Below are 26255 nucleotides of genomic sequence, written 5' to 3'. Positions count from 1 at the left end.
ACCTGATCTTCTGCTAGATCATTTCTCTGTAGGTGTAGCTCATGTAGCACATGTTGGCCATGTCCTGCACTGAGCCAACACAAGGATGGGTACTTCCAACATCTAGACACAGACCTCTGGAGCATGTGCCTGACACACTGCCAGTATTGCTTCAAATTCTTAATGTATGAGTCCAGGCACAGTTGTTGTAACCATCTTGCTGGTCAACTCTTTTTGCAAAATACACATTCTTACCACTTTCATGCATGAAAAGAAGTAGTTCTTTTTCTAAAAATTGCTAGTGCTGGTGATAACACCAAAATTCAGAAATCATAGACTCAGTACATCTTCCTCTGCATGTTGTGTCCCCCTTCATATCAAAAGATTGCAAATCACAAAATTTTAGACTATAAAAATTGATTTTTAATTCCTTTAATCAGCAGTTTCTCACCTTCAGGTTGTTCACAAGTGTCTTCATAACAATGGTAGTTTTAACAGTGCTTTAAACAAGCTGTACCACAACCTCTTGAATCCATGATGCTCAGTTTCCTACAAATTTTTGTTTCATGACTGAATTCTCTGTTGTCTAATGAGATGCATGCTCAAGGTGAAGTATTTGCCATGACAGTGCCTTTATAAATATTTTCCTCTTGTTAGAATCTCTGGTATCCATAATGATTGAGATTACATCCAGTCTCTCCCACTGTGAAAGGACTAATAGGCTCTCCAGGTGGATTCACCTGACAAATATCATTTGTCCTCAGAGGAGCTGCCAAGGACGGAAACCCTGGACCACAGTGTAGCCTCGTTTGCTCAGCTTGACTTTCAGGTGGCCAAAAGTTCATCTGAATGATTAAACAGTTAAGAGTTTTAAAACTGGTGCAACAGAATGTGTACATTTCACTTACAGAAAGCAAATCTTGTGAAAGGAAAGTGACATTTTCAAATGTGATGTGAACCATGCTATATTTATATCTCTCAAGCCCTACTTTGAATATTTTTTCACAAGCTACTGTACCAAGAAGGGCACATTTAAATGCAGCTGATGTATTTCAGTGATATAAGGTTTGCAGGATTTTCAATCATTTTTATTTCATCAGGTGCATCCTCTTTTTAGGATTTGAAGTTTCTTACACCACACCTAATTTAGCCCACAAGGCATGGTTCCCAAGGCATTCCCAATAGAATGATAAAGACTGTTCTTCCTCAGTACACACAGATCACAATCTTTTCAAGGTGTATCGTTATCCATCTGAATCCAAGGAAAAACTGTCATATGAAGTAGAACTCCATTCATTGAACCATTAAGAGAGAGCCCTGTACCAAATTGTGGGTCACTGTGGGTCCTGCCTTGCTCTGGTGCTATATAATAAGGACCAGAGTACTTAAATCTCCTGTGACTCAGCTGCAGTGGGAGGAAAATGTATTGCTTAGTTGCTGCTTCAGCATGGATTTGTCTCTCCCTGAGCACATGAATATGCAGTAAATATTCACAGAGCCCCATCCAGGGGAGTGAGCCTGTTATTTTGCAATGGGCTGTTGTGGCTGCTTCAGGGGCACCTGAAGCCTCCAGAAGGAAAAGGAATTAGCTGGGTACAGTGGAAATTTCTGCAAATGGGTCAAAGAGTAGTGCTGTTAACAGCCAGAAAGCAGGTGCACACAATGTCCTTTTTGAGTGGACGAACAGTGTCAATAGGCAGTCAAACCAGAGCAGCTCCACTGCTCATTAATTCTGTCTCTCGTTCCACCATTTCCTGTTCATTAACTCCCTCCTGCATTTACCCTCTCGCTGGAGCACATTACTCAGACTCAATCATTGTCTCCAAAAGGGAAGGGTGTTGAAAGAAAAGGCCAGAGCAAGACCCTGCATTCCCCACCTCTCCCAAACTAGCTTTTCTGCTAGAAAGAAACCAAACAAGTATTTTACACTTCCTTGGAAAGATAAATGTAATTCAGGCTTAAGGAAGGTATGTGCCCTCGAGCCAGGATTTACCTTTGTGCTGCTTATTCTGTCAAGAAAACTTGTTTTTTTTTCTGAAAGGACTGTTTTACCCACCTCTAAATCTCACCCGTGTTCTAAATCTTTGAGGAAGAAATAAACACAAGAGTCTGGCTTTGTTTTAACTGGCTTTTTTAAAGAGGGCAATTTGTTTCTTCTTACTTTTTTGTAAGTTTTGATACTTTTTAAGTGGGACTGCTATGCTTGTCTGAGTGTAGTGGCAGCTTGATGAACTGAATGGAGCCATACACAGATAAATTGTGTATTTGTTCTCTGAGAAAGACAGGAAATGGCTCCTGTTGATAGGTATCTGCTGACTTACCATGGTCCACGTTTCTCAGTGCTGGACCAGAGAAGTCTCATGTCTGGTCCCAGGCCCTGTCCAGCAGGGACAAGGGGCCAGAGAACCTTCTGCTACACCATTCTTCAGAAGAGAGTCAAGTGTAGCACATCTCTGCAGAGATACCAAGGCTCTGTGCAGGGGCAGAAGGGTTTGTGGGCTGGAGAACTGACTTGCCTTGGCCACACAGCACCATGTTTTTCTGGGGCGATACAGAGCTGCGAGGGAATACAGTCTGCAGCACAGCTTTTTTATCCATTGTATTGATAGCCATCAGCAGTGGCAATGTTTCATCTCACCTATCCCATGTGTTTTTAGGCTGGTGTGCCAGGCTTGGACCTTTCACACAGAAATGCTGCCTGTGGCTTTGGGATGGTTTGATGCAGTTCTGCCACAAGGCACTGATTCAAATCAGGCTCTCCATTAATGGCCCCTGTAACATGTGCCCCTAGCTGTAAACACCTTGCTGTAGGTGCACAGCCCATTCATGTCAGCTTTGCAGGAATGCCCTCAAAGCCATGCAGAAGAAAACAAGCAGCAAGGAGAAAAGGGATGCTGTTCACACATTCAGTCAGTTTCGTAGGAGAAGCCACATTCCCAAATCTTTCCTGGCAGTCCACTTTTGCTTTATTCCAGGTGGCTCCTGTCTGCCCAGTCCCACACAGCTGTGGGGTGAGCACTTGGTGAGGAACACCCCCAGCATTTTCATGCAGTGCTCACTTTCAAAACCTCTGGGGTTGGATGGGGGTGAAGAACAAAACCAAAAAAGCTGACACGCGCTGTTTAGGACAAACGGACTTGATTATGGGTCCTGGAGGTGCTATAAAAGTGACGGATTACAGGTTCAGCCTTTCTGGGGTTTGAGCTGTCTGGCTTCCACTGTGCTTTCATTGTATCAGCTGCCCCTTGTTTCCTTGCCTTCTGCTGGAAGCGCTGCACTGGAGCACAAGTGAAGTGAAGCAGGCCCTAACTAGAGCCAACAGCTGCCTTTTGTTGCTGCTGTGGAAACAGCTGTGAGGGGTAATATAATCATTCTTCTGTGGCCAGTCAGCTGCATATCGTAAGCACCTTTCCCAGATTCAGGGGACCCAGAGGCAGCTCCTGTGGTGATGTAAATGCTAATTGGGCCCACAGCAGGCTATTTTGTGCCCCATTTGACATACTAAGCACTTGTTGTTCTGTCCCATGAGCATTCAGTTGATTGAACAGATATTCTTTGCCACCTTTAATACAATCAGACTCGTGTTTCATTCTTGTGCAGGACAGGTCTTTGCACTGATTCCTGTCAGTGGAAGGAATGGTTTCTACACTTTTTGATATATTTCTCATCTTTTGTGCAGTAAAACTTGTCTGTGTTACCAGTCAGTTCAGATTTGGAGTTCTCACATTTGGGGTGATGGATTTTTTCCTTTCTTACATGTAAGCAAGTCTTGAATGGCTGTTGGGGGTTGTTCTTACAAAAATCAAACTCACCTGGACTCACACCAGTTTTGTCGTTTTCTGTCTAAGATAATTGATTTAAAAGCAGGTTTGATGAAAAATATAGAATAAGTCATAGAAGAAATCATAGGAAGAAAAATTTAACAGATTATTATCACAAGTCACAGATTATAATGGGTAGGGTGCTATTTGAGTGTACCTGTAGTGGGACTGGAGGTGGTTGTTCTTAGAAACAAACACAGGAGTGTGCAAATACTGAGAACAGCTGAGCAGCAAAATTTAGAAAGTGGTCTGAAACAGTGTGCCTGAACTTTAGATGCTGATATTAATGTGTCCTTGGTCACAAAAGTTAGCTGAACTATTTTAAACAGTTTTCCCCTACCAGGTCAACTCACTACCCTTTTAAAGTACTTTAAAGCCCCACCTCAGACAGGGTTGTAGCTTGTCAGAAACTGGATATACAGAGTCTCCAAACATCCTTTGCACCTCTTTTGCGATAGCATTTTTTCTGCTGAGGTGGAGCATTATAATATTTCCTTGGCCAAATACTGTGTTGGATGTAGTCAGTGTACATAAGAACATTGAAAAAGACATCACAGAAAGTGAGTGTTCATTGCTTTGGCATAGGAGAGCACATAGCATGCCAGCTGCAGGTATGGCTACAGCAGGAGGTGCATCAAGGAAATCCATTATTGATCAGACATGGAAGGAGTGGCATTTAGTGTCTGCTCAGAAAAAAAAAATCAGGGAATAAATGTGAAAAACTAATTCAGAAACAAACAAACAAAAAAGCCCCAGTTAGTACCTGTGTAAGTTTCTATACTGGAAGTCTTGAGTTGCACTTCATTAACTCTGCATTTTTATTTCCCAGGTTCAGGTTCAGCGGTCGTATTCTTGGCCTGGCTCTCATCCATCAGTACCTTCTTGATGCTTTCTTCACAAGGCCCTTCTACAAAGCCCTCCTAAGGCTGTGAGTATAACCCCACAACCATGCACAAACAGCATCCCACAGGGAGTCCTACAGAGACACAGACCCTTGGGGAGCTGCTTCGAGCACACTGACCTTCAAGTTCTTTCTGCTGTTGGGTTGTTGTTCTGCGATAGAAAATGAACACATTTTGATTTTACTTTGCTTCCTCCAAGAATTTGCCATTCATAAATACTATGTTGACAAAAATAAATAAGTGTGACATTTAGAAGCACACATCAGAAAGTTCTGACACATAACTCCAGAGTTTACTACTGGTGAAAAGTTATTCAAAAGTTATTTCACCTTCAACCAGGTGGAAGACTGAAAAACATCCTTGATGGAATGAAACAAAATAATAAGGAAAAAAGGACAGAGGTTATATTAAGCAAAACTACATCATTTGTCATGCCTCACTGGTGAAGTAGCTTTTCATTCTAAAACATAACTTGGGATAATTAAGAATGTTCATGTAGATATAACCACGGAATGATTTTTTGGTCTTCTCTTGTCTTTTATTTTAGTAAGTGTAAGCTACCAAGAATACATTACTTTCAATTTGAAGTTTATCAGGTTTATTTAGATTGACAATCAGTCCCTCTTTAATTAATAGACTGAAGTAAAACAAGGTACACAAAATTTTTGCAACAATAAAAAAACCTATAAATATTAACTGAAGACTGCAATTAAATGCTAAAGAGCAGAATAAAGCTTAGCTGAAACAGTTCATCAATTAAGATGATTCCGAATCAGCAAAGATACTTGTCTTAACAGTCATTTAAGTTCTTTATCATGTTATTCTTTGTTGGGTTTTTAGAAACCATTATTATTGCTGGGGTACAAACACTCATACCTAAATTGTACCTGATCTAATCTGAAAATAGGCTGAAACCTAGGGTTCTCCCTGCATCCTTACTGCCCCTTTAGGGAGCTGGAAACCAGGCTGCTCCTAACAAATCTGACCTTTCAGCAGACAGGGATGGCTCCCTATGAGCAGAAATTTAGGCTGCCTGCTCTGCCCTGTGTCAGTGCTGTGTGCCCACCTGGCAGATGATAGATAATGGAAGCAGCCAGGCACAGCACAGTGGGGCTGAAGGGACACGTGTGCTACGAAGTGCAGAGCATCCTGAAGATCCACGTAAAATCAAGCCCCAGGGGTGTCTTTTGACAGCAAATAATGCAGGCAGCCAGCAGATTTGGCCTTGAGCCCAGCTATGCAAAGCAAACAGTTGCAGAACTGCTTCAAGAGGGTCTGTAAAACAACCTTTGATGTTAACAAAACTAAATGAACTTCAGTTTTATGTTGGATCTTCAGTAAATTTGTTCACACACTTAGTAGGAAATCATCCTGACAGTAGTCACAGGACCATATATTTTTTCTTGTCTTGCAATCAGGCCATGTGATTTAAGTGACTTAGAGTACCTGGATGAAGAGTTCCATCAGAGCTTGCAGTGGATGAAGGATAACAATATCACAGATATCCTGGATCTAACCTTCACAGTGAACGAGGAGGTGTTTGGACAGGTGAGCATAGCTATGCAAAACATCTGAAAAGCAAATTTGAAGCTGACAAAGTTGAGCGTGATGAACATCTTTCTGTCAGAACAGATCCTTTAGCCTTTCAATTACATTTTCTTCTCCTACCTTCTGTTTCTTTCAAGCCACCTGTTCCAAGGCAGATGTTTATTCTTAGGGTGTATAATATACAATACCAGCCCCCCTACGGGCTTTTTGAGCCACACTCTGATGAGCATGAGGAATTCTCTGGAGTGCAGCTCTTCTCTCCAGGGTGTAGTTCACACAGATGTGGCATTTGGTGAATGCAAGCAATGTAACTTCAAGCTGATGTGACTGAAAGGATGGGTTAGGAGGGGTAAAAAACATTTGACAGGTGGTGTAGGACCTGGCAATCCTTACCACTATTTTGTCTAATATCTCCCTGTTAGATCCTGTGTCTCTTACTTACCTTGCACCTATTTAACAACTTGGTATGTACGTCCCTTTATTGTGCTTTCTGCAGCTCAGCTGTACCTTAGTCAGACAGTTCTCTGTAACCTGGCTGATCACTATAGCCTTAGGGAGGGTGCAACACTGGCTTACGTGCAGTCTGGCAATCAGAATAAATGGCTCCTGTGGGATTCTTTGGGTTGCACTGAAGCCCTGGTGCTCTTTGGCGTTGCAAACCATGCTGGATTATAACTGTCTCTGGGAAGCCTTGAAGGCAATCAAAACAATATTCAGACCATGATTAAGGATCTCCAAGGTGATACTGAAAAGTAGAGAGGCTGAAGAACCAAGCTCACCAAGCTCTGCAGAATCTCAGGGGATGGAGATACCTTGTAAGGAACAGATACACAGGGTCAAAAGAAGCAGAGAAATCAGGTGGAATATGACCTTTTATACCCTTTATCTTACATGCATCACACCTGTGTGCCCTCACTGCCCTTTTGTGATTGGTCAATACACATCAGCATTCCATGTTTCTTTGCCTTCCATACTGTTCACAGGCCCTACCCTGTTGTAGTCCATTAGGGATGAGGCTCAGCTGCAGCTCCATTCCCAATCACCACAAACTATGTATCCACAGGAATATCCAGAGAATGGCTCTCACCACTTGACAGTTAATTTTCCTGAAGGGTTTGCACAAAGCTAGGGTAGTTCTGGGAACTAGGGAAGAGTTAGAGAAGTTTCTGAGGGGAGGAATTCCAGTCCTGCTCAGCTATGAGGTTTAAAGTAACAGAAAGCAAGCAAGGCTTCAGGGAGTATATTAAAAACTGAATTTAGCCTGAGTATAGCAAAAGGTTACAAAGGATGAGCAGAGTTAAGGGTAGATGAAAAGGATGGGGCAGAAGAATTAAAGTAGGAAGCATCTGTAGGAGCAATAACACTGTTTTTCCACAGACTCAAATGCAGGAGGTTTTCATGGACTTGGAACTGAGAGCTTGCATGACATTGAATTGACAGTAAAGTGGTTTCCCTGGAAGGTATGGCTACATGAGACTAATACACAAAGGCAGACAGAAACATACAGACATATTCACAAAGGCAGATGAGACAAGTTTGTATTTACAAGGGAAGACTACAAAGTTGAAAAAGAACTGAGTTGCCCCGATGCATCTGAAGGTAACATTTGGCACACTAATTACTTGTTATACTCTCCTCAAAGGAAAGAGAAAACAGTTACATAGGAGTCTGTTGTGGAAGATAAGAAATGGCTCCAAATAGAATAGAAAAAAATTACAATCTGTTGTGGATGCTGTGGTATAAAAGCAAAAGAATGCTAAAGGTTGGATTTTGATGCTGTTGTCTAGTACCTTTTGATGCTGTTGTCTATGTACTGGACACTGACCTTGCTAGAACTAATAATGAAGGGAAAGGTTGCTTCTCACTGTGAATTACAACTGTCAGAATCCAAGTGTCCTAAGTGAAAGTAAGATTTTCCTCTTGAAATTTACTAAGTGCTGACAGCAAAATAACAAAGAATTTCAGTCATGTTTTATGCTCACAGATGGATCCTAGTTGGAAATTCTTCCATGCCAAGAGTATCTAACCACTTAAATGCCATCTGAGCATTGCTTTGCTTGGTATATGTGCAAGTGTAGATCACAGTGGGAGCTCTGCTAATATTTGGGAAGATGGATTTCAAGGGCTGGGTAAGGAAAACGAGAAATAAGCGGCCTCCTTGAGAAGCTGTACAGTAGATGGTTACAGCCCTTCTGTCCTGCTTCCACAATGACTTTATTATGGACCAGTTACTGCTGCTTTCACATTTTCTTGTCTCATCTCTGATGTGTATTGAACTTCTAAGGCTTTCAGGCCAAATCCTCTTTCTTGGTCCTTTCTTAAGGAGAATTTACTCCATGTCAGTTCCAGCCTTCTTGTGTACTGAGCACTCCTGTAACAGCAGTGATACAGTGTCAAATCAAGCATTACACATTTTTACTGGTGGGGGAATGACAATTTGAGAATTTCACTTATAAAACAGATGTGTCAGTTGCTTGTGACCCAAAGTACTTCCTCATGCTTTTACCCAGTAAAAGTGTTCTTCCAGGCCTTACTCTGAGCTCTCTGTGGATACAGCCTGTCTCTGAGCCCTGGCAATTGTTCCCATCAGGTGAAAGGAATGAGCTACATTGGTTGAAATGTCTTCTCGCTAGTCTGAACCCTCATTCTCAATTGTAGCTCACAGCTGCAGTTAATGCCCCTAAGAACAAAATCCCCGAAATAGGGACACATTGCTATTGATTGCTAGCCTCCAATCATAGATAATTAATAGTACTTGAATTTATACAAATAATGAGAAGTTAAAAAAACAATAGTTTTTGAGGTGTTTGTGGGAAGTCTCACAGGAAACTTTGAACATCTGGAATTATGGTCATGCTTAAAGCTAGACAACATTTAGTCTTTGGATTGGCGGATACACCTTAATGCCCCACAGCCTTGAAGAATACAGCATGGTAGCTGGGCCAGAGCCCTGCTGTCTGGACAATGCAGCATTGCTTGTATAATGGTGATGCAATGATCTATGTTTGGGAATTTAACCTGAACCAGCTAAGAATTCCTAACTCCTTCCATCCAGCTTTACTTGTTCCTGCTGTTTCTCAACTAAGCTACCGATTAGATGACTCAGTCAATGTTTCTTAACTCATAATATTGCAATAGGTCCCTCAAGTAAGGTGACCTAAATACTGCCTATGATGTTTGCTGTCTGCTGGGCTAATAAATAGATAATAATATAAATAATACTAGTAATGAATATGTATTCATACAGTTCATTTACTGTCTGTGGTGGATGTCATTGTTATAGCAGCAGAAAACTGAAGACAAGAGCAACATATTCTTCCTTTTAAATCAACTAAATTGAGTGTGAAAATAATTGAAAGACAAATACAATTTTCTGTCACATGGGAGGAGGCATATGTGCTTGCTGGGTAGGATCCAGATTGATTCCTTAAATCTCTTCTCCATCTCAAGACTTAGTAACCCAAGCCAACTAAATTAACTATTAAAATGCAAAGAAATTATGCAGCTCTTGTTTAAAATAAGAAAAAGTTATTTACACTATAAACTCTTCTCAGGTTTGGATGGCTGACACAAAACTCTGAACCCCACAGTGACTATTTATCTGTGCAGGCTTGCTGTACAGGTCTCTTGTTTTAGGTAGTGTATTGGGAGTTCTCATTTTATGATACTTTCTTTAGCTGTCTGCATTTCTGAGTAAACATTTTACTAGCACTTGGGGAAGGGCAACACTTGTTACCTGAGAGACAAGTAGATATCCCTTCCAGTTGGCAAAGCAGTCTGCTATTCCAATACTGTGATTGCCTCTCTATCCTGTTGTTTCCTGTTCTGTGGCTTGGATGATCTCGTGTTTGAAACACAACATGATCCATGCAAAGCTACACCACTGTTTATCTCTGTTCTGTAGGTGACAGAGAGAGAGTTGAAGTCTGGAGGGGCAAATACAGCAGTCACAGAAAAGAACAAAAAGGAGTACATCGAGAGAATGGTAAAGTGGCGAGTGGAACGAGGAGTGGTCCAGCAAACAGAGGCGCTGGTCCGTGGCTTCTACGAAGTAAGTGGCAAAGTGATGCTTCCGCAGGCATCCCTCCTTCACCTGAATGAGTAGCACCCTGGTTAAATGCTTCATTGGTACCCTGGAGAGCAACTAAACAGACACAAACAGCAAGGAATTGGAGCTCTTGGATCTCTACAGACAGAGAACTGGGATATAGCGGGTTTAGGATTAAAGGAAAAATGAAAGAAATGGGTTTGCTGAATGTGATAAAGCATTACTTATGATCAACAGTTAAGAATTACACTGCTTTCCATTCACACAGTGAGAGAAGTAGGCATTTGCAAATTTTGTTCTGCCATGTTGTGATTTGGGGTGAGGATTAGGGGTCCCTGACAAAGAAAGATTGTGAAGAATTGTACACTTTGATGAGAATCAGATGAAACACACTGTGTCTTCAGGGATTTGTTCCAGTAAAGTCAGTCCGTGGGTGCAGTCCAAGCTTGCTGGTGGTATTCCTGGATACTGCTCCATTTCTGTCCCTGGATTTTGCAGTTTATCTTTGCTGAAGACCTAGATCTGAGAACATCTTTCTGGCAGAACTGTTACAAGGACTGGGTTAAAACCTGGGGCTTTGCTGACCAACCCATGTAGTCACCTATTCTTGCCCTTCCTTAATCATACACAAACATGTGAATGCAAACATTCAAACTTTGTCAGAATAAAGAGCTTGCCGCCATAGGTTTATAAGACTTTGCTTCATTTCCAGTCTGAACTGTGCTTACAGATGGTTTTTGTTCCAGGTTGTAGACTCCAGGCTTGTCTCTGTTTTTGACGCCAGAGAACTGGAGCTAGTTATAGCTGGCACTGCAGAAATAGATCTCAATGACTGGCGGAACAACACAGAATATCGTGGAGGTAAAGTGCCTGCTCATGTTTACTACTATCTTGACTGTTTCAGTCTAAAACATGGAAGTCTTGCTCCATCTTTTCTTTCTGTCTTTCCTGAGGGAAGATGCCCTATTTTGTCCAGGAAGTTATTGTGAAGAATAACTCCTGAAAAAAAACCAAATAAGAGCTGAGGTGTTGTGGTGTTATACTACTGAAATTGCTTCTGCTTTTTCTATCCAGATTTTATCTATTCAATTCCTGCAGAGTTAGAAGGAGTTTTGACCATTAAGGACTGAAAAGGATTTGCACAATTAGTTCATCTAAGATGACTGTGACTGAACTCTTGGCCTCACAGAAAGTAGTTCCACAAGTCCTCCTGGCTTTAGCAGGGAGCTAAAATCAGGAGCTGAATTTCACAGTTCCCAATTACATTTCAACAATGTACATATCTTGTTTAACTGTTCCCTTAGCTTAAACTATGTCAAGTTGGATTTTTTTCCCTTCTCTGCTCCTTGGTCTGGTTTTGCTTTAAAGAATGATTTATCCAGGCTGTCTCGGATGATGGAAAAATGTGAAATCCACCACTTCTCCACCACAAGTGGAAAGTTCCTGAGGTTCACATATCCTCCTCTGAAATACAAGGTTTCAGTCTTTGCTGGTCACTGCCCAGCCTTTGGGTTACCTTGAAGAATGCAGCTTACCACAAGCACAGCTGGTCCCTAGTGTTATTCTCCAGCTACATTTTTATATCTAAGTTTTGAAACAAATTCAGCCTGGTATATGCTGGCTCTCACTGGCACAAACCAAGGCTCAGAGCCCCTCAGGTGGGAAGTTTGCCAGGGAAGGACTTGTGGCAGCAAAATCCTCTCCATATGTCAAACACTACTGCAATCCAAAAGAGAATTTATTTGGGAAGCAGAAATTGTTAGCTTGTTAAGACTCACGCTGTGTGGCATATTGCTGTTGGTCTTTAATATCGCATGCACGTAACCCCAGTTCTTGCCAAGAGATTTGTGAGAGACCAGTGGATCTCAAGTGGATATTTGAGTTTCAGGGTCCGAAATGAGTTAGTGGTATTATTATAGTATCCACAGCCAGGACAAAATGGAAGCTGGGACCTACTGCTCATGAAGAACAAGATATGTTGTTAGGCCAGGATCTTTCCAGTAGGAGATCTACTGCCCCATGCTAATGGGAACATTTTTCAGTGTTGCTCTTCTCAGTTAGGAGGGAGTGATTTTTATTTCTCTTGCTTGGTGTAGGCTACCATGATGGGCACATAGTGATCCGGTGGTTCTGGGCAGCCGTGGAGAGGTTCAACAATGAGCAGAGGCTGCGATTGCTGCAGTTTGTCACGGGAACGTCGAGTGTGCCCTACGAGGGCTTTGCCGCTCTCCGAGGGAGCAACGGCCTGCGGCGCTTCTGCATAGAGAAATGGGGGAAAATCACCTCCCTCCCAAGGTACGTCCCAACCAGGACTTTGTGCCAGAATGGCTGTTAGGAGCAGAGGCCTGGTACTTCGTTCTATCTCTCTGTCAATTAATGAATACAGTAAGGACAAGTTGAAAAAAAACAGCAAAGAGACAATGATCAGTTTGTTGTTCTGTAATTACGGTCAGAGAAAAGCGTTTTCCTTTGCTGTCTTTTTGATTTGCAGGCTCAATTCAAACTATTTGAAATCTCTGGAAATGGTTAAGATTAAGATTTCCATAGGTTCAAACCTAGTTCTCTTATTTTGATTCCGGAACAGATTCAGATCAACAGGAGCTTGTCAACTGATTCTGCTCCCTTTACTTTCAAAATGCTAGCAAAAATACTTGTGAATTTACAGAGACATGAAAGCCAAAATCTGTCTCTGAGTTTTGGCTGGAGACCTGAGTGTAATCCCTTCATTTACTCTGATGGTTCCACTTTTTTGTAACGAAGAAGCTTAGTGACAGAACTTCACTGATAATATCCAATTTGTTGCATCTAGTTCAGTCAGCCAGCTAGGAGCAAATGAGCTATAATGTCATACAGAATCAACAGACTTGGCAGTGATTCCCAAAGAAGGGGTCATCTTCCTTTTCAGAACAAAGGGGCAGGGGTGGACTTGCCTCAGGCCACCCAAGAGAGTGATGGCACAGCCACTGATGGTTTCAGCTATGAGTTCTGCTTTACCTCTTTATGGGTGACCAGCGCTCATCCTTCCTTACTGAAGTGAGTCACCTTTTCTTGAATGTCCTGACAGTTGCCTGAGGCTCTGCCCCACTGGGATTACAGAACATTTCAGTGCCTCTGAGATACTTTTGCTACAGTGGCCCTTTTATATCACATTTGCCCTCTGAAGGATGCTTTCTTCTTGCTCTTATCATTTGCTTTCAGCTACACTGCAAAGGAGGCCGCTTGTATGGCACAGAGCAAAAATTTCATTGCATAGACCTTGCAGATATAGTCAGACAATCAATTAACCAAGGGTCTGGTCCAGTTTTCTCATTACTCACTTTCCATGTTGTTTGCCCAGAAACGTACCATAAGACACAGACTTGAGCAAACACCTGAGTCCTCTGGAGAGGTAAAGTCCAAATCTGGTCACCCTCTCAGTCCAAGTCTGCTCTAGCCCATGTTTATGCAGTGGAAGATGCAGAAACTGGAGCCAAGGCACTGTATCAGAAGGCATTCAGAGCTGATATCTTAGGTTGGACTCCCTCCAAAGTCAGGAAATGGGAGTGTTTTCAAGGAACAGTTCATCTCACCTGAACACAGACTTTTGAAGTAGCTCAGCTGAGTCACAGCTGGTACATTTTGGTTTGTGTCCATCCACCATAAGGACACTATGGAGATTATATGGAGAACTGGAGCCTGCATGAAGCTAGATGTGGGCACTGAGATTTAAAACAAGATGGAAACATATAAGGTCAGTGAGATGACTCATGCCATCTGAGCTCCAGCCAGCAATGTGGTAAGAAAGCCTGCGAGCAACAGTTTGCTATTCGTAGTCCAGATCCTCCTTTTGCAGTATATTTATACAGTCAGGTTCTATGTAAGGGTTTCGGAGCTTACTGAGGACATTCCTGCCTGCAGACAGTCAGTAACCAGCAGCCACAGACTCTGCAGCATTTCTGCAGAGCTCTCTTTGCACTCCTTCTGGGGTGCAACAGGGTGAGAAGGAGGGTGGACCATGGTGCATGCACAGAAAATGCCCTGGCCTGACCCGTCAAGTTCTGAAAAGGTAATTGGCCCCTTTCTGCTCTGTTTAACTTTCTTTGTGAACCTAGGCACTACTTCTGACTCAGATTCAGTTAGCCTCGAGATTTTATGTTTGTCTGCTGATCTCTGAATGAGTTGCTCTCCCTGACAGAGGCCTCCTTTCCAGGTGAAAGTTGGTAGCACTTGTTAGATTTCTTAGAGCTCTGCATTCATTTTAGCCAGGGGAAAAAGAAAGAAAACTTGCTCATGGGAAATAAACACAGCTTGATCACCATGAATTATTGCCTGCATTCTTATAAAATTATGGGGTGCTGCCAAGTATACCCAGTGCTAAGAAATGCATAAAACACACAGGCTGAACCTGGAGCTTCCCTAAATCCTTAGTTAAGCAACTAAATGAGCATTATTTAAAACTTGTATTTTAAATACCTGATTATGGTTTGCCCATGTTTATTTAGATTTATTTACGTACTTAAGACTTACAGGCTAAAAAAGACTTATGTCATATCCTGTCAGCCTTTTAACCCTGTGATATGAGTGCAACTAACTTTACAGTAAACCACAACAAATTCCCTTTTCAATTTAACTGCTGTACAAAGTGTAGAGAACTTTTAGCTGTATCAGGAGAATCCATGACTCCTTTGTTCCCTTACTTCTGCTCCAGATGGCTGAGGTATTTTGGCAAATATCCCTTACACTTGGGCAATGGAGCATGCAACTACCATTTGCTTATAGTGAGCAGAGATGTGCCAACACCTAAACTACATAGGTTAGTACTGTTTGCACTTGCAACAGCAACATGGCAAGGCCAGAAAAAAAGGCATGGAGTAAATTTCTAAAATGAAACACTTTTCAAATAATAGCCATAATACATGACACTTAGAGTGCTTCTTGAAAGCACTGAGGGTAAACAAGGCTTTTTCAGGAAGGTTGAACATCTAGTAACTTCATTCTAAGTTGGTGAATTTGTTCATTTGTACCAGTTCCCTGCATGAACTGGGTAATTGTGGTGTAATATGTTCATCTAAGACTAAGAGTGAGATTACACCACTATTTTATTTCTGGGGTGTGCACATGTGCCAGACACATTTTTCCTATCTGTATTTACTTTTGAGATCACATATATTAGAAAGTTGAGGCACCATACAGCTCAGAGATGCTGCTCTAATCCTAGGTTTTCAGACAATGACCCTAAAGCAGGTTCCAAAGAGACTGCCAGCTTTGCAGATCAGTCGGTGTAAATCTGCATCATGGGTTCTTCCAAACTGGTATCACTTGTCATATAAAATAGCAGGTTCAATCACTTGTTCATCAAGGTTGAGCTTTACTCTTCCTATATAATATGGAAAGTTTTGTCCCAAAATGAAGGTGTTACACATTTAACTGGTTGCCAGAGTGGAGATGGTTGGAAAATTTTTGCAGCTACACCCTCTTCTGAAGCAGGAATCCTCTCTTCACTTCTTCTGTGTCATGTAGGTTTGTAAATGGAATCAGTTTTAGTGGTAGTTCTACAAGGATGGATTCTTGTTCCCCAGCAAACATTAATGAAAAGCCACTGGTTTTCTAGCTGGAATAGCAGAGCTTCATTTGGCACCATGGGAGCAGAACTCCTGGCCCAAAACAGACCTGTGCTTAGAACAGTGCTTTCTACTATAACTGTAGGAGGCCACAGTTCAGTCTTCTTAAATCCTCAGCTGGAAAAAGTGTTTGGTGCCTACAAATGCCACTGTCCCACCTTGTGGCTGCACTCCTCACCTGGCAAAAACTCCTGCCAGCTCCAAGATTATGTCTGTTTGAGTATCAAGTAAGTGAGGACCTCAGTGTATATCCCAGGGATTCAAATAATCACATTTGACACAATGAGGTCACTTTCCCCAACAGTGCTGAGCTGCAACTCCCCTTTCATCAGAAGAGATTTTCATTCAGCAGTGTAGTGTGTGTTATGCATAATGCAGATTACCAGTGCTAGTAAATACCTGATCTTTTGTAAAAGAATTATGTTCTTCTCTATTGGATGATCAACTATTTAATCACCACAGAATCCCATATAATAATTTAAAAAAACAAAGATTCTGTGTGACTACAAAGAACTTTATTCTCATAATTTCCTTCTTTACCAATGGACTGAGAGCATGGACTTTGCTGTCTCTTACCATCCATCTTCTCTTTCCTCTTCAATACAACAGCAGTATCAGCTGTAAATCTACATTCATCTGTTTAACACTGATTCCCAGACAGCATGTAAGTGTTCCCTCTTACAGGCAAAAGGAACAAAAGCTACTACTTGTGGGTTCTCAGATTGATCAAGGGGGGTTTGTGGGCTCATTTAACGAAAGCAAGGTGAAAAGGAGAACTGCACAGTTTCTGCCTGGCAGGCATGATTATGTTACAATGTAGGCCTTACTTTAGCAGATTGTTTCAAGGTATAATTAAGATAGCAGGGGGTTCTGTGCCCAGTTTTACTGCCTTTGGGTTCTCATCTTTATGGGGAATAAAAGAAGTGACAAAGAAAAGCAGAATGCAAAAATCTTAAAAGCTTATAATTTTTAGAAAGAATTCTTAGAAGAAAAGAAATAGCATAGCACTGTGAACAATGAGCAAGATTAAAGGTTCAAGCCCACCAAAACTATATTAAGCAATAAAGACAGACTGCCAGGAAGAATGAAATTTTAAGTGGTCCATTTACTGCCTAACTTACTGGAGGATGAGGGTATATGAGGGTCAGAGTTGGTTTACATTACTTTATCTTGCATTTTCTTCTGGAGAAGCCAGAATCCTTCCCATAAAAGCTGTTACCTATGTAATTCTTATTCCAGGCCTCACATTCCCTGAACACCATCTCAGATGTCAGCAGGCTTATGTGGTAGGAGGCTTAAATCAAGGGAAGAAATATTTTCTCTTTGCTGTGCTCTTGCACTACTGATGTGATGTTTTCACTCCAGTATGTGTGGCAAGTGTTCCCTGGATTATGCTCACTATACTCACTCTCACTGGGATCAGTAGTAAGAGGCCAACATAATTCAGGAGGAATTTACCCCTTTGGAGGATGAATTACAGTTAGACAACAGTGGGCATTATGGAAAGTATCACTGATTCTTAATTGCCCTGTGTACTGCAGTATCACACAATATATGATAAAAACCAGACAGTTTTGCACATAATTATCCTTATTTAAGACTGAGTGGGCTTCACAGGCATCACTGGAGTTGCAGTAGACCCACATTTGTTTCACAAACCAGAATATGAACTCAGGTTTTGCCCTTGGCAATCTTTTGTGGTTCGCACCATAAGTAGGTAGAAGTGTAAACTTTACCTGGATAGCACTTCTGAAATGCTCTTTTCATTTCAAATTTGATGACCTTTCTTTGAAGTGCAAGGATTTTTTTCTGTGAAGTTGTTAAGCTGGAGAACACAAGAGTGTTGTTTAGCAAAATGTTTCAGTGTTTCTAGACATGTTAACAATTTTTTCCTTTCTTTGTTCCCCACAATAAATTCCTTGAGACATTCTATAGAAGACCCCACATCTGCAAACATCATAGTAAGAAAAGGAATGTATCTTTTTTCTGAGTTTGGCTAGGTCAAGGATATCTAAAAGTCAACAGCATTGCAAGGTTGTTTCATAACCAGTGTGAAACTAGATGGATAATGATCAGTCAAGATAAATGTCTGCAAGAAAGTAAACACCAGAGTCAGTGGCTGTGGATACGTCTGTACCACACAAGAGGATGCACAGCACCAATGTCTGAGATGCTGTTGTCTGAAACAGTTAAATGTGCCGTGGTTGAGGCCATACAGAGGTCTGGTTCTGCAAAACTACTTTAGAAGAACTCACACCTGAACCACCATGGCTGTGCCACTTCCAATTCTGGAGCCCAGCAGCTGAGCTCCTCAGGACTGGCTATCTCTGCATGGGGCTGTCTTGCCTGTGATAACCATGTTCTGAATGGACTATGAGAATGCTGTTGATTAACTCCCAGTGGTTGATAGTATTGCCAATGGATTGTAGAAACAACTTATGTTGCCAAAGATTGTTGAGATGAACAATAAATACTGCAGGGCTACTCATGGATAATACACATGAGCTGCCATGTTCAATTTTAAGAGATGAATTAAATAACAGCTTTATTAATGTTTGTTTTTCACTAACTCAGGCATTCCGAGCTCATTTCCACAAATTCTGGGTTTATTGTATTCACTTCTGAGACTAACCAGCTACCAAATCTTCATTCAGAAAGGGTAAAAGCATGGTAGAAGCTCTCCTAATTGAAATTCTGTAATGCAGTGACGATTACGTGCCTCTGGCTATTTCACTTGCCTGATTGCTTTTAAAGATTCCCCACTAGTGCTTGATAAAGCTCTTCCTCTGAATCTACAGGTCTCAGGCCAGCCCATGTACTAGCATTACGTCTTTCTCACTTTGTGGGTAGCCTAAGAGATGACTAGCATGGCTCTGTGTAATTTCCTCCAAGATAGCTCTGCTGCTTCAGTGTAAGAGAAGTAAGATTTAGTTAAAGTTTGAGATAGAAGGGCTAAAAGTAAAACAACTCCATGGCTTCTAAAAATACTAGGGGCCAGAAGCTCAGACATTGTTAGCCAATGAGGCTACATTTCCTTCTGTAAAGTTTTGTCAATTCACATTTATCCCAGTGAGCAAGAGGAAATAGAAATATTGCTATCATCATGTAAAACTCTAAAAGCTGACTGAAAAAAAACTGAAACAATTTTACTGAAAATGTGCCCCTCCCACGTCCATTTGTTGAATGAGCTGTGCAGTTGGGGCTGAATTGTCGGGGCAGGAACTGTTTCTCTACTCCATATTTGTATAGCACCTCCCACAGTGAAGTGCTGTCTGCCTCTGGGTCTAATTGCTGCTGCCAGAAAAGCTGCAACAGGGAGAAGGAACGCATGGAACCCATTCCATGGCTTTTTTTGAAGGTGCTGCCAATGTAAATAGAAGGTTAGGTAAATGTAATGGTAAAACTGGGGAAAGAGATGGTCATCAAGTTTGCAGCTTGCTCTGCACAGAATATTTTGCTTTTGTCTTGGGTACTACAAATAAATAACATTTAAAGGCCAGACTTGCAGCAGATGGCCAACAGCTGACTTGCTGAATATTTTCAGCAGCCTTCCTTCCTCAGTTAGCAGATCCCTGAATGGTCTTTTAGCAGTCAGGCCTGCCTCACTGCAAACACATGCTCAGCCCATTCTGTCACTGTATTCCATCACATTGTGTTTGTCCACTGCTGCAAAGCTTATTGACAGCTCATGTTGGATGTACAGATGAGTGCCATTTTGTTAAAAAATCTTGAAGCAACCAAAATTATAGTAATGAACTTCTCTATCAGGCCCTAAATCCCAGCTCCTCAGTGACCTCCCTCCAGCATTCTTCTCCATCAAGATCCTACAAGATCCCTGCAACATCCAAAGGAGGAATATCAGATGTTATGTTGATACTTAGCTTGTGTCTTCTATATAACATATTCTATACTGAAATGTATATGCACATACATTTCAGTACCTCATATTTTGATGGAATGAAAAAGTTTTACTTTGAGTGAACTTGAATGTCTTGAGTCTCAGTAGAAACTAGTTTTCTCAATTCTTATTTTCTCAAGTTTCTAAGATTCAGCCTAACATGTAGCATATTTTCCTTTTGCAGGGCACACACATGTTTCAACCGTTTGGATCTTCCACCTTACCCCTCATATTCTATGCTGTATGAAAAGCTGCTGACAGCTGTTGAAGAAACTAGCACCTTTGGACTTGAATGAGGGGGTTCAGGCACTTCTGGTGTTTTTATGGCTGATGATGTCACCTTTCCTGTCCACCGTCATTTGATCTTGGTTTCCCATGTTTTTATTTTTGAAAACAAAACAAAAATCAAGATTAACAAAAGCCGTGCATGAAGAACTGCCACCCTCTATGATCTAACCTTCATGCTTTCATCCTCTGTTTCCAATGGACTGCTAGTCTGTATGCAATAGAAAAACAACTGTCTCAAGGTTTCTGTATATCTCTACATACCTCCATTAATAACAATGAAAATACAAATGCAAGTTACACTACACTTGACCAAATGTTAATAAATGTTTACTTCCAGCTACGTTGATTAAAAAATTAAAAAAAAACCTTCATCAAGCATTCCAAGCTTTTATATACCCATATCTTCTAAATCAATTCATAGCCCATCATACTTCTTAATCGTTGAATCCAGTACTAGGAGCTGGTCAAATATATCATCATCCATCCCTATTTTCCCTGTATGTATTGTCCATCTGAAAGACACCTATGAGCAAAACTGAAATTTTTATATATGAACTCATGATCCACATCAGTTGTATCAGCTGGAACTGGCCCAGATACATGGTGCAGATAAGACCTTCAAAAAATAAAAAAAAAACACCACCAACCTGTAATGCAATGCAAAGCATAACGGCGATTGTTATGATTGTTGCTTGCCAGTACTGGAGAGAACTCGCACTTCAGAGCTATCGGGAGGGGCATCTCCATTGTAATGTTTACCACACAAGAAGCACAAGGTTGTGCACACTCAAGAAGGATGTTTTATTATGTAGCATAAAGGACAAGGCTCCCTTACCTTAGTATTGTATATGACAAGAAAAAGGGGAAGTAAGAAGAATGTTCTACTCTTATGAATACCCTTGGGTTCTGTTTACCAGATCTTTGTTTTCTGATGTTTAAAATGTTTGTTTCCAAATGACAAGTCTAGACAATCCCATCCCCTGTGTCAGAAGCCATTTACTTTGCTAGGTTGGGCTAACCCATGGTTGCTGGGGGCGGTTGTCAGTTCTGTTGTTTCTCTTTTCTTGTTCAGTGGAATAGTCCATATCCTCAAGAGTGATTGGTTGTAGACAGAATGTTTTTGTCTGGGGTCTGTCAAATGAGAAGCTGCAGTGAATGAAGGTGTTTGTCAGGTATGAAGGGAACTGTAACTCTCTGGGTGTTAAGATTTTGGTGTACATCCTCTTGGAGGAAGCCCAAAGGCCCTCCAGTGATTCTAAGTACCACTAAACTAAAGATCTTGCTCTTGTTACTGCAGAAATAACCCTCTTCAGTTTGGTGTACTTTCCAACTCTGAATCTGGGGGGAAAAAAGGAAAACAGCAGTAGGCTTGTCTTTGGATGGATTTTGCTGAGGCTGTTACCGTCAAACTACTGCTCTGATTACATTCTAGTTATTAATCTTTGCTGCCCTTGTTTTCCAAAACTAATCTCAGATTGAAAGTGTTTGTCTTAACTGGGAAATGGAAATACAAAATATCTTCTGACACTAAATATGTTAAAGGATGCAAGAAACGCAAAGTGACAGATTTGTGAAGGTATATGAGAAGGTAACATCATAGTGTTCAGCAGCTTGTATGAAGTACAACACCCCCTTGAGGGCTTGTTACTGTTAGTTTTGTGTTAGTTATGCTTTAGATCACTGTAAAATCAGGAGACCATTTCAAGATCTAACACAGCCATTTCATCTTAAGTTTTTTCTCCAGAGGAAAAAAAATTGGACTCTGCATTCTCGCATATTTTTATGGTGGTTATACAGAACCTTATCACATTTGAAAAATTGTGTTCTGAGAGTTTTAGATCTTTCTCCTGCTTTTATTCTTAGGTCAGTAGGTATTTGAAAGGTTATGGATGCAAAAATATATTTCTAAGCAAAGAAATTTTTTTAAATTTTTTTTTTTTTTTTTACTGGTACATTAAAATCTGAAATACTTAAATTGCCCCTTCATTCGATTTCTGTGGCATTTCAGCAACTTTTATGCTAATTTACTGTATGGCTTTTACTGAGAATCTATGTTTTAATATGTTGTTGTTTAATATTACAGTTGCAAACAGAGGCTGCAGCTACAGGCCAGCTTCATTGTACCCCACACTGAAAATGATGTTTAGTGTTTCCATAAATGAGCTCTCAGGCATTGATTCTATGTGACCAGCTCACTGCACAGGAGAGATGGAAAAATTAATGTTTTTCTCAGAGCATCTGTCATGTGCCCATGAATTTCATCAGGACAAGTCACACCAGGAACATGAAATCTTCCAATGTATGTAATTCCTGCCTCTTCACCTCTGGGCCCCCAAATCCAGTGATTCTTGTATGGTTCCTAATTTATTCCTGATGATGTTATAAAGTTACCTGTACTACGTCAAATGTTGGATGTCTTCCAACATTAGAACAAAGAGAAGCATCCACCTGGTTGGTCCATGTTTGGCCAAGGAAAATAAAGAGCTGTCTCAATAACATAGTAAAAAAGTGGGGGAAAAAATCAATCTTTACAACACTGTATAGTTAAATTTTTTTAAGTATTTTAAATCTATATTTTATTACAAGAAAGTGAAACTATTTTTTGTAGCATAATAAAAGATGTTTCTATTTCAGAGACAGCATCAAGCTCCACTAAATGAAATACAGAAGGCTTTCTCCTGAAATTCTTCTTCACAACACTTTCTGGCACTCATCACACACTAAACTAGATTATGTTTGGCAGATGCCATCTCAAGCACCTTGTGTGTTGCTCCTCTGGGAAACACAGAGCATAGCCAGCTACTTCCCATCAAAATCCTTGATCCAAGTTGTCTTTCAAGCACACAGCCTAATATTTTTTAAAAGCTGCTTTCTAAGTTGACAAAGTCATGCAGATTTCCTTGAAAGTTTTTTTGATCTAAGGCCAGGAATAGAGATGGTTGACTGTTTTCATAAAGCAAAGTGAAAGAAAATGCCATGTGTGGCTTTTCCTGGATTCTGCCATTCCAGGCCTATCCCTCTCTCTTCCCAAATGCCCTGCCCCAATAGGTTTTCAAACTCCTACGTTATCTTTCTGCTATCCGGATCAGCGTTTCACAGTGTTTCTCCGTTCCTTGTGTCACGCCATGGGCAGAATCCAGTCTCAGCCTGGAGTGAGGGGGAAGCCGTGCATCTGCAGAGTCAGAGTGAGGCAGTGAATGGTGCTCACAGGAGAGAGGGAGGAACCTACCTCCCTCAGCCTGTTATTTAACCTGCCCATTATGCAATTAATTGACTTTGTTGCTGTTGTGGTGCATATGCAAGACATACCCTTCCTAGTTCATCTGTTGATTCAAGTGCTGTTACTCCCCAGGTCTGCATCTTCATTTGTAAAACACTGACTGCTGATTACAGAAAGTCTGGTTTCATTGTTTCCCACAGGAAAGACTAGAAGATATTCCATAGAGCAGATTTACAGTGAAATAATCTTTTCCGCTCTTCTACCTGGTGGTGGCTAGATTAGGATACAATATCAACATCATTAGATTTTTAAAATGCGAGTGAAAATGGAAAAGCCAATCTGACAGCTTTCATGAATTCTAGTTTTTGATTGGAGCAATGAATACTGGCAATGGTTTCAGAGGGCCCATACATTTTTGAAAATTATTGTCATGATGGTATTAATGGTAAAGGGAGGGAAGGGGGTATTTCTGGTTTTGAAATCCTGCTAGCATTAATCTGGAGATAAGAGAATGGAAGTAGGCATTTCAAATCATCAGTAGGTCTTCCAGCTTGAAGTAGTCTCACTGACTGTTCAACCTCATGAGCAATGCAGGATTTGATCCAGTACAAACATCTGTATCTTAGTGTTAACAGCGTCAGGTCTAAACATTATAAATGCTGTCACTTCAGTCTGCAGTAAGTTACATAAGTGTTCAGTTTCAGTCTGTGCATATTCAAAACTTGACTTTTATGTTCCAGAGAGGTCCATGGCTATCACAAATCAAGAAGTGAGTGGTCCAAACTACATCTAACGTCTAATGGAGAAATCATGAGTTTTGTACAGGTCTGACACAGGGGAATTTTTACACCCAGTTTGCTCAAGTGCCCATGAACTTTTGAATGAACTGTATCTGAGGTTTGAGCTTGTAGTCTAGTCTGAGAGATGGCCTGTGGGGAGGGGAGTATTTGTTGGGATTGTGTTTTGTTGTTCGAGTTTCACTGTAACAAAGAGTTGACATACCTCTAGTTGGAAACAATAGGATACTGAATTTGAACATGAAAATCAAAACTGAAAGAGGCTAAAATATAAATGGACAGGGGACAGGTTAAACTCGTCCTTCACTGTTAATCCTTTGACAGTCCATGGAATTTCAGAAGAAAAAATTTGACTGGAGATCTGTTTAATTTCTGTTGAAATGATATTTGCCCTGTCTCCATAGTAATATTAATAGGGATTCCCAGTCAAGATTAAACGCTTTCAGTCAAATGCAGACCAACAGATCTTTCTACAGCAAATGGGGTGCTTTTTTATTATTCTTGCTGTACCTCAGTGTTCATTTTGAAAAGATAAAACTACTGCAATACACTAAATCTGGGATAGGTTTTCCAGTTATCACAAGGTCCAAAAGATTGGATTGTTACTTTCTCACTAGTGAGTCATGTAGTTCTTTTGTTCCAGTAGAAAAACAGATTCCTGTAGATAGTAGATACTAGGTATAGTAAATATTGTACCATTAGCCAAATTCCCTGCAGCTTCCGATTTATCTAACGGAAATGTCTGTTACGGTTTTTGTTAAAGACTACATAAAGTCAGTGGCAGGAAAGGTCCTCATTATTGGACTGATTTTGCTTTTATTGACAGAAAAATGTCACATGATACTCAGGCTGTGCTTTCTATTCAACCATATCACTATGGAGGAATGTCAATAAAATCACTTTGTTATGGCATTGTGTGGACTGTCTATTACAAATAAACTATTTCATAGAGGGTGGACACTGGCATTGTCAAAGCCCACTAATTTCAGAAATTGCAGTTTCAGGATCATGTCCTTTCCCACTATTGTATTCAGGCCCTTCCACTGCTTTTAATCAATTTTTCAGGGCACATGTCTAAAACTTGGGGTTCTCTACATAGGTTTGTATGACCAGAGCCTCCATGCTGTCCTGCCTTGAGAGCATGGGAGCTTATTCCTCGCTATAGGAGAAGTCTGTTCAAACAGAGGGACAAAAGCAGTGTGTATGCTACTTACACATCCCTTGCTTCTAAGTATAATTATTGCATTATAGGGATGAAATGCAACTGCAAGGATGATTTCTTAATAGCATATGCTGGGTCTGCACTGTGTTGACAGCAAATACACAGCAAGGTGCCCCAGCATCTCAGTATGTCACACCCATTTCTCTCCTGCTCGTCACTGTAATATCTCTGGCGTGTTTCATTAACACATTCCAGGATAGATTACCACGCCTCAGATACACTGTCAGCAGACACCTTCCTCACCATACCTGTTTTCTTACATAAATGGCACCCCATGAGGGATCGTGGTACTATAGGAAGGATGGGGAAGGTTAAATATGAGGCACTGTTTCTATAGGGAATAATATAAATCCATGGAAGGTACTCCAACAGAAGTGGTAAGCATATCTTGCACAAGATAAATCAGTTACAAGTGTGAACCTGTGTGACTCTGAGAACTCCTGAGAGCTCCTCTGGAGCCAGCACTGCATTTCACTCCATATGGAGGAGCACAGGTCCACAAGGCCCAGTGCTGGCTCTCCTTCAGCAGGGATGGTGGTGCTGGTGGCAAGAGTAGCACCCACCCAGGCACATGCTCTAGAAATCCAGGTGTAATAGCTCAGCCTTTATTCATATCCTGTGTGTGTGATTGTGCACAGGTGTGAGGAAGAAGTGAGAGAGAGGGCATTTTGGCACTAAGCTGGATTTCTATGCATTGCTCACATCTAAAGGAAGGGAAAATCCATATTGATTAAAAAGCAACGAGATGAGCAGATGATCATTAGGGTGCATCAGAGGTGTCAGATTCTGCAGCAGTGATCTGTGTATGTGGCTGGAACGTTGCCTTTTACCAGAACCCTTTCCATGATTCCATTCAAAATCTGGGAACCCATGGATACTATGAACCCATTCAAAGCCAAGTTGGATACAGTCTTAAGAAATCTGGTCTAGTG

The 26255-nt window shown here is 41.0% G+C and overlaps 1 protein-coding gene across 6 annotated transcripts in view; it reads left to right on the top strand.

Annotated features, from left to right (window-relative positions):
- Positions 1 to 25013, top strand: part of HECW1 (HECT, C2 and WW domain containing E3 ubiquitin protein ligase 1) — a 252940-nt gene extending 227927 nt beyond the window's left edge. For all 6 annotated transcript variants that reach the window (XM_063158113.1, XM_063158120.1, XM_063158099.1 and 3 more), the window contains 6 exons: positions 4630 to 4728; positions 6121 to 6250; positions 10155 to 10301; positions 11045 to 11159; positions 12395 to 12593; positions 19981 to 25013. In XM_063158113.1, coding sequence (XP_063014183.1) covers positions 4630 to 4728; positions 6121 to 6250; positions 10155 to 10301; positions 11045 to 11159; positions 12395 to 12593; positions 19981 to 20092 — 802 coding nt within the window. In that variant the 3' untranslated portion in view covers positions 20093 to 25013. The remainder of the gene's footprint in view (positions 1 to 4629; positions 4729 to 6120; positions 6251 to 10154; positions 10302 to 11044; positions 11160 to 12394; positions 12594 to 19980) is intronic.
- The last annotated feature ends 1242 nt before the right edge of the window (positions 25014 to 26255 follow it).

Source organism: Melospiza melodia, chromosome 1 (genome assembly GCF_035770615.1).
Source record: "Melospiza melodia melodia isolate bMelMel2 chromosome 1, bMelMel2.pri, whole genome shotgun sequence".
NCBI lineage: Eukaryota > Metazoa > Chordata > Aves > Passeriformes > Passerellidae > Melospiza > Melospiza melodia.
This window is presented reverse-complemented; position numbering and strand designations above follow the sequence as displayed.